The sequence below is a fragment of the Benincasa hispida genome, chromosome 1 (assembly GCF_009727055.1).
Source record: "Benincasa hispida cultivar B227 chromosome 1, ASM972705v1, whole genome shotgun sequence".
Taxonomy (NCBI): Eukaryota; Viridiplantae; Streptophyta; class Magnoliopsida; order Cucurbitales; family Cucurbitaceae; genus Benincasa; species Benincasa hispida.
Genome location: NC_052349.1, coordinates 28,045,138 through 28,054,900, shown reverse-complemented (window position 1 = coordinate 28,054,900; position 9,763 = coordinate 28,045,138). Strand labels below are relative to the sequence as shown.

At 30.0% G+C, this 9,763-nt stretch overlaps 1 protein-coding gene across 1 annotated transcript; it reads left to right on the top strand.

The window, feature by feature from the left end:
- Window positions 1-1,778: 1,778 nt before the first annotated feature.
- LOC120076638 (agamous-like MADS-box protein MADS3) lies at window positions 1,779-8,639 on the top strand. Its single transcript, XM_039030520.1, has 8 exons — window positions 1,779-1,960; window positions 2,063-2,144; window positions 2,351-2,406; window positions 2,490-2,589; window positions 4,202-4,243; window positions 5,320-5,361; window positions 8,282-8,382; window positions 8,558-8,639. Exons 1-8 carry the CDS (start codon window positions 1,779-1,781, stop codon window positions 8,637-8,639), a joined length of 687 nt encoding a protein of 228 aa, XP_038886448.1.
- The last annotated feature ends 1,124 nt before the right edge of the window (window positions 8,640-9,763 follow it).

Below are 9,763 nucleotides of genomic sequence, written 5' to 3'. Positions count from 1 at the left end.
ATTTAAATTTCAAATTTGATTATTTATTGGAAAAGATAATGAGTATGTTTAAATCGATATTTAAATTTAGATTATATATGTGAATAATTTGATTTATATTTATTTCTTTCTATTAAAAAAATTAATTAGCTTTTTTAGGCCAAAATTTGAGTAATTTATCCAAATTGTCATGTAAAAATAACCCTAATAAATATTTCAGTGATAAAGTTAATATTTAATTAAAATTTGCTCACATTAGTGATTTAAATTAATTGACTTTTTTAAAAAAAAAACAAAAACAAAAAAGGTAACGAGGAGAAATTCCATGTGGGGACTCAATCCCCGCGAATTCCCAACGGGGAATCCCCACCTCAATCCCCGTGGAAAATTTCACGAGGATGGGGAATGAAATGGGGAGCGAGGATGGGGATGGGGAATGGCATCCCCGACCCCGTCCTACCGTGTAGACATCTCTAATCAAGATATCTCGACTTTTGGAAATACTCCTCCAGCTTTTGGAATCGTCTAGTATCAGAGACTTCATATCAGCAACCTCACTCTCAAATAGTTTTTTCGACCGCCTCCTTCACCTTAGGTTGAATTTGAAAGCTGGCATATTATGGAGTAACATTATGTTTGCTAGCCTCTGGTGTTCATGGGATGAAAGAAATCGAAGAATCTTCCAAAATGTAATCAAGCACCAAAGCCATTTGTGGGAGGATATTGTATCGACGACAACCTTTTGGAGTACAAAATCTTCTCTATTTTGTAGCTATGATGCTTTCTATATTGCCTTAAACTGGAAGTTGTTTTTGTAGCCCCTGCTCTTGCTCCTTATTCCTCTTTTGATTTGAGCTATCCTCTAGCTCTTTGTATATATAACTCTTATTATTGGAATATAGCACTATTGGCATCGAGATATGATGGAGGTGTCAACTTATTTGAGATGTCCTGGTGCACTTCCTGATCCCTCCCTCCTTTAGTATTTTGTTAAAAAAAATCAACATATCTCAACTAGGTTGAAACATTAGTAGCACCACATTCTTTATTTGATACACGAGTTATTCTTACTCATTTCACAGCCCAATTGATTTTGAGATAAAATCCTAGCTTTCTCGAAGATAAGAACTATAAGAAATTAACAATCAAATATAAATAATATAGAATGACCAAAGCAGAGATTTACGTGGTTCATCAACAGTATATTAGCCATGTCCATGGCAGAGGAAGAAAGCAATTTATCATTAGTAAGAAAATATCATATTACAGATTTAGATGTACCCGTAGAGTTAGAGAGATTATATATTACACTCTAAATCCTATAAGCCAAAATCGTAAATAACATAAATAGAATACAACGTGTTCAACTCACTCTTTAGCGAGATCTTGTGCTTGGTCATTCAAAATGGCATATAATAAATTGAAGACATTCTAACAGGAATGAAGGAATGAACAATGGAGGCATGGTGTAGTTTGGACATAAAAAGCAATAATAACACCAAATTGTTAGAAGAATGGTTTGATTTTAGGAGCATATTAAGGAAAAGACATGTCCCCCAAGAATTTAAAAAGAAAAAAAAAATGAAAAGAAGAGATAGAGAAAGGGAAAAAGAAAGAAAAAGAGAGAGTTTGGTCATAAAATGTTTAGGTTGGAGAGTAACAAGAGGGCACACCACCCATTTTGTATGTCATAAGGTTGGAAAGGGACAGGCAGGAAGTATAAAACCAACACAAACACACTCTGTTCTTTTGTTTATTAATAGTTGTAATTGAATTAGATAAGGGATAGATCGATCATCATGGGAAGGGGAAAAGTAGTGCTTGAGAGAATAGAGAACAAAGTGAATCGTCAAGTAACCTTCTCAAAGCGAAGAAATGGGTTATTGAAGAAGGCTTGTGAGCTCTCTGTGCTTTGTGATGTTGACGTTGCTCTCATCATCTTCTCTAGTCGTGGAAAGCTCTTTGAATTTGGGAGCACTGAGTATACTATGTTTTATTTCAATTTAACCCTCTTATTTTTCTTTTTTTCTCTCTCTTATTATTTATTCTTTCTTTTCCTTCTTGATTTGCAATGGGAATTCAGCATGAACAAGATCCTTGAGAGGTATCACCAGCGATGTTACAGCTCTGGATCAAGCACCAATCTTGATGAGAGTGACATACAGGTTTTCATTCTTCTTATTTCCCTTTAACTTAAACAATCTCAATTTAACCTTATGAGAGACATATTATTTGAGGCCGACCACATTTTATGTCTTATTTACTAAGTTATGCTTGGATCGATTTAAAAAATATAGGGTTGATTTAAAAGGAAGATTTTTTCTTTTGGAATTTGTTAATGATGATGATGATCTACATCTTGATAATGCAGATAGAGGAAGTGGCAAAGCTGAGAGCCAAATATGAATCTCTTCGACGTTCCAATAGGTTAATTTAAAAGGAAGACCTTGTTTTTTTTTTCAAAAGAAAAAAGTATGTGTTTAATTGATGCGTGTTTTGTGAATTTGAAGGAACTTTCTTGGAGAAGAACTTGAACCACTGAATCTAAAAGAGTTGCATAACCTTGAGAAACAGTTGGACAAAACTCTTTCACACACTAGACAGCGGAAGGTATTTTCAGGATAAGGATTGTTTTTTCCTTTCTTTTTATTATGTTGGAATCACTAAATTTCATTACAATAATGATTCCTCTACTGAAGGTGTTTTCTCCCAATTACAATATTTTTGTTTATTTTCTTGGATCTTTATCATAAAATCGGATTTGGTCCGACCCAAAAGTGATTTTGATATCTGTCGTATTTCTGAATTTTACTTCTCAATTTTTCAGATTTCTTGATTATAAACGAGTTTACCAAAAGAATATGGAAGGATTTCTTTAATTGTTTAGAGATTGTGATTATTTTATGTGTTCTCCTTTTTTTTCATACATGGAAATGCTTTTCATTATCAACAACAGTGTGTTTAGATTTAATCAAATTCAAAAATTCATGTTTTTTGCTTTTGATACTGTGATTTAACTAAGCAACAGAATATGTAGTATTCATAATATCAAATGGTTAATTTTCTTTTAAAAAGATTTAAAATCTTTAAGTTTATTGCATATAGTTGAGTGATAATTGACTAAAATACATTTTCAAAGTGTTTAATTTAAAAATAAGTTATTTTAGAAAAAAATTGAAGTGTTAGATAACCACTTAAAAAGATATTTAGAGTATATTTTAAACCGTTTTGATCTTAATAAAAATGAATTTTTTGAAAAACATTTTTTTAAGTTAATCCAAACGGATCCGTACTGATATTTTTTAAGTCTGAAAAGATCAAAATCTTCTTACTGATTCTATTAAGAAAAGCTTTTAAGTCTATAAATTGTTAAATCACTACTAAATCCCACGGCTCAAACATTAAGGAAAGAGACCAACATGGGATTGAATGTTGGGAACGAAATGATATAGACACAATAAAGGGTCGCATGATTTGTCATTATATTCTAATATTACATTAAATCGCCACCCAAATGACATAATGATGATTAAACCTTGTAGATTAATTAGGATATAAATGGTAGTGATAGTAACCATTCATAGAAACCGAATAGACTCGGATATGAATAAGTTGAAATGTGGCATTCCATTATTAAATGAGTTCAATTATCATTTAATCCTTTAACGTCTGGATTGATAACCATTCAATTTACTTTTTGTTTTTTGTTTTTTAGTTTTTGAAAAATTAAGTCTATAAATACCATTTCTTTTTCTAAATTTCTTATTTTGTTAACTAAGGTTTATCTATGTTTTAAAAAATTAAAAAAACTAGAAAAAAAATTAGATTTTAAAATCTTTCTTTGTTTTCAAAATTTGAAAAATGCAAATTATAGTAAAAAAAATGAGAGAAAATAGACTTAATTTTTAAAAATCAAAAGCAAAATACAAAATAGTTTTCAATCAAGGCCAAGTATTTAAGATTACGTCTGATGGGAATCTCTATTATTTTTTTCTTTTTTTGTGAAAAAAAATCTCATGAACTTTTTTTTAGTACCAAAAATCTCATGAACTTGATTGTGCCTATCTTTGTCCATTAAAAAAAAATTCCAAGTTTTGGGTTCAACACCTCCAAATAGACTAAAGCTTAGAAATTTAGAAACGAAAACTGATATAATAGTGTTGTATATGAGTTTGGGATGAATGTAAAAGATGCATATTAATGTGTCCGTTGTTACTTGCAGGCTGAGATAATGCTTCAAAAATTAGCAGACTTGCGCAAAATGGTAAGAAAAACCAGCTTTAATTTACCTACAAAATATGATATCCAATGGTTATTATGCATACAGACACCTAATCTCTACCTTTTTTAGGCATGACTGTAATATTCTCAATTAATTTTTTTTTTCTGGAAGATAAACGAAGTTGTATTTTGTAAATATTTCCTATTATATATATATTTTTTCATTTTTCAAGAAGGAAACTAAGATGTATGTTTTATATAAAGATGTATGTTAGAAACAATGTCAATCTTTCACATAATTCTTGTGAAAGTGTATTCTCCTCGTTAGTTTAGAAATAACTATTTGAAACTCACACTTACAACAGAAATAATAAACAGATTACCAGAAAATAAAATTAATAACTAAGAGGGCGTTTGGGACAATGACAACCATAAAATTATAATAATCATCTCTTGCTACATTAAATACTATTTCAGAACCCCTAATTAACTAAGGTCAATACTATTTTAAAACCCCATTTGCTATACTATTTACTATTTACTATAGTTTTTACTATTTTACATTTATCATTTTTTTATTTTTTATTATAATGTTTACTATTTATTTCTCAAACTAAAATAATCTATACCCAAACACAAACTGTTATAATTCAACTATAATAATCCAAGATTGTAATAACCAATTACTTGCTCCAAATGATCCCTAATATTCTTTGATAATGTACAGTAATATTGATTCATATGAATTAGTGGGACATATTGTTATAATGTTGGGAATTCCGTTGTTACATAGCAATACTTTTTTTGTTTTGCATTCATTGGTAGTTTAATAACAGCACTTTGTATTATTATATTAGGGTGTTAAGCCTAACATTATTATAGAATGTACTGTAATATTATAAGTATGAAGAAAAGATGAAATGCATAATTATGCATGCAGAAAGAGATGAAATCAAAAGTAAATTATATGAAGTTTGGATAAATTTATGAAATTGATAAGTTAATAGTGTGGTGTGAATCAATTGAAAATGAAATTACGGAGAAAGTTTGTGTTTGTTGTTTAATTTATGTGTTTGTGACTGAGAAGTGACAAGCATTAGTTTTTTTTGAGACATACAGGAGCAGGACCTTGGAGATCAAAACACTCAGCTCAAGTCAAAGGTTTTCTTCTCTCTTCCTTTTTAACCACCTCCATCAAGATCCACATTTTTTAAATTTTAATTATAACATTTTTTTTTTCCTTTTAAGAAGATACAGAAATATATCTTCAACTTATTGCCTCTATTCAAGAAGAACATTTAAATTAATCTAATATTTTAAAGAGCTTTTAATCCATTAAGACTTTTTTCAAATACGTTTTCTCTTAATATAAACCCAAAAAGGTTTAAATTGATGTTATATATTTAGTCTCACTTTGAATTTTATGTCAATTTTGTTGAATTTTTTAACTATTGATTTGTTTTAAATCATGAATTTAGTAGGCACGAAATTGAGGATTTAGAATTCTATTAAAAATAAAATTTAAATTTACAACTATGAATTGGTTTTTTTTTTTAAAAAAATAAAATTGGCATGCTATTAAATTGTACGCAGTTGCATTGCAGCAGACCCTAGTGTGGTTTAAATAAGGGCACCTTGCTTGGTAGCCCTCACATGTTTCTAGAAAGCATGCTTATAAGCTAGAAGCACTTTTTAAACACTTGCTATAAAAGACGTCAAAGAAGAGGCACATGGGCTAGAAATTAGAAAGATAAAGATGTCTACAGTGAGTGACTTGTTACTTATTCGATAAAGAAAAATATTAGTCAGACATACAAATTAGATGGAGATTGAGCTTGAAATATAAATAACCTGAGACAGATAAAAATAAAGGACTAATTAGATTAAACCCTTCTAATTTGATAAATTAGGTATGATAAACACAGATAAAAACAAAGTTTTGAGACTCAACCCAACATAATTGTTGATAATTAAAAAATATAATTAAACATCCGAGTTAGTTTACCATGAAATTTTAAAATGAATCTAACACAAAAAAACATACAAGTCAAGCACAATGTTGTAACAAAATACTTGATAAATAGATAAACTTATTTACAAACAATAAGCGTGTAAAAAATTCGATCAAATGTGATAAATACTTATTCAACTCTACTAAAGCAATCTTGACGTATAATTACGATAACCAAAGAAAGAATAATAAGAATTTTTTCAATAATTAATTGGAGAAAACTCCTGCTACACTCTATGAAGAATTGTCACGTGGCAATTTGGTTTTTTTTTTTTAAAAAAATAAATTATTAACTATTATCTTTTGTGTATAAAGAAAAATGTGGAGTATGTACTTACATGCAGCTTAGGTTACATCTATGTATTATTCTAATTAATTCACCAGGGCTGCACCTAAGTATTGCTTAAATTAATTCACCTTTGATTTTGGGAAAAGACCAATTGTATTAGTTGAAAAATATATTCAGAAACTATTTTCTCAAAAGGAAGAAAATATAATGTAGAGAAATATAGGCTTCCTGGTGAGAACCATTGTATAAGGAAAGTTGAAAGACTCTATTGTGTGTAATATCCAAACAAGGAAAATAACATCTACAATATTAGATGTTATAGTTGTTAGAAATTTGTGCAGAAATTATGCACCATTCCATTAGAGATATTGATGGTTGATCTATTGAACTGCAATTTCTTTGCGTTGATCTGTTGGGTTGAATTTGCTCTTGATTGATGAAGTGATGGTTAATATGACCATGTACTGACATGACTTGCTCATGAGATAGAGAGACATAAAGATCGATAGCCAACTAAGGTGTAACATCACCTACTCTTTAGTTTGAAATCCCCTAACTTCCACAAATACGCTTTCACTAAGTATTGTTTGAGATCTCCTCAAATAGATATACTTAGGCTCCTCTTAAGCGTGAGCTCCTCTCGTCTTTATGAAATTGCTTTTCTCAAGCTAGAGTATGAGATCCCCTCAATCCAAGAGAACTTAAGCTCCTCTTAATTGTGAGACGATATGCTGTTTTTTTTTTTTTTTAAAAATACGGAGTGGGTCAATAGATACACCCAAATATCTCAATTAGGTTGACACATTCTTAATACCTTCATCATATTCCATGATCTTATACAAATATTCAATAAAGTCCCGAAGATCACACAATCAAAAAAAGAAGCATAGGGGCTAGAGGGAAGCCTAGATATTGGAGAGACAACAAAGGCAGTGTTAAATATTACATAAAGCAGCTAAGTTAATGGCAATTGAGGAAGGGTTGTAGTCTTTGAGCAGTTTCGATGTGTGTGACCAATTTCTCGTGTGGTTGCATATATCCTCCAAAGCTTGACATGACTTCTGGATATATCTTTAAAGGTGCCATTATTCCTTTCAATCCAAATTGTCAAAAGCGCCAGTGTCGAAGTGTTGTGCATAATTATATTCCTCCTGGGAATTGTGTTTAATCGAGCAGAGTTCCTTACATAAAGATTGGATGGTGACGCTTTCATTTTTGTTGGTTTTCAATATTGTTCCACATACACTGCAGTGGAGAAAAAGATGCTCCATCTCTTCACACAAAGGGCACCAATTTGGGTCTAGAGAAGTCGAAGGTAGTCTTCTTTGCAAACATCCATCGTGTTAATACTCTTTTTCACTTACAGCAAATGACAATAGTTATAAACGCTTCAACCCAAGTCTAACACCTTCAAAGTTCACTAATAGTACGGATGAAAAGACTTAACGTAAACAATCTCACAAAAACATAACACCAAAATCTTATTCAAAGGAGCTAACCCTAAAAGAGATGAGGCCACAATATATATATGACACGGTCTCAAGAAGATCTTCAAGAACGGAAATAATCTTCTCCACAAGTAAAAGGAAAGTCACTCCTACGAATCTGCATAGCACGTTAAAGAAAATATTTTGCATAGCATGGAAAAATTTGCTCACGTCTGTCCAGACAAGTTACATAACATTCTGCCTGTAAATCAGCCAACGATTCTACAATAACACATAAGCGTACGTCGATAATTATTAAACATCATATAATCTAACAAAAGGTTTTGGCAATAGCTTGAAGAAGAACAACAATGTATGCAAGAAAAGGAAGATGGCGAGGAAGATCCAATGAATTACAAACTTGTGGGAGCTGACCCAAACATGAACATCCCTAGGTACTATTTACTTACGAACAAATATTAAACAATATATATATATGTATGTATGTATATGTTTCTTTATAATTTGAGAAATGTCAATTAAGCTGTTAATGGTTATTAATTAGGTAGCCTAGTCAAAATAATTATTTCTGAGTTTGGTCTGTGTGTTAATGAAAATTAAAACACGCAGATACTTTGATCCCCAAGAAGAAGAGGGCAGAGGCATGATAGAAGCGGGGAATAACGACTTAATCCCAGATTGGCTACTTTGATTCACATATCTATATGGATATGTTCCCCTAATTTTTATTTTCTATGATCCTTATACAATAAGGATGATGATGATGGGAGAACCTTTGGGCATTAAGTATACTATATAATACATCTTAGGATAATTTAATAAATATGTCTCTTCGCTTTGAATAATGTTTGATTCATACTTTAGGTTTAGTTAATATCTATATATAATTACTGCGAAATGCATATGTTGGATCCTGGCTATGTATTGTGGTGTGATACTTCTGACTTAAGATAATTGCATATGTTTTTTTTTTTTTTTTTTTTTTCCTAGTTCAAATGATGAAGGTTGAAGGATGAAAGTAACACGATCTTACCTTACGTTGGTACAAATTAGATAAGCTAGAATTTTTTATAGCTTAATTTTTATTTTTTGGTATTTAAGTAAGAACTGTATGTTATTTTTCTATAGAGCCAGGGAAGAAAATCACTTTTGCATTATATTCATGGTGGAAAATCCTCCGTGGCCTCAAAATTTCAGTAGAGGAGAATCTCAAATTTTTTTCCAATTTCAACGAAATTTCGAGATATTTTGATTTTATTTTTGTTCTTTTTCTCTTTTTTCTAAAAATTAACTTTGTTGGCTTAGTTCAAATTTTTTCAATTTTATGATATCATGATTACATACAATTGTGTAGTTTCATACCCTCAATGTTATTTTCAAAAAAGGATGAAGCTTTTGCCAATGTACTTTTTTAAAAAATAAAAAAAAAATAAAAAAAAAAATTCTAATTGTTCTGAATTTTCAGCTCTATTTTCAATCAAAAATATTTATTTCCAACGTAATTAAATTTATAAAAGAACTTATATTTATTTTAGACTAAATTATACAAAATAACTCCTAAACTTTGTATTTTATATTAAAAATACCATTCAACTTACAAAAGTTTCAAAGTTACTCTTAAAAATTTCTAAGATGGGTTAAAAATAATCTTACCGTCAGTTTTGGATGGAAACCGTTAGTATTTTGTACAAAAAATAACCCTAAACTTTCAAAAGTTTAAAAAATACTCTTAAACTTTTAAAAAGTTAAAAAATATCCTTACCGTTATATGATTAGAAACAAATACCGTTTTATTTCTCTCTTTTTCATATTTTT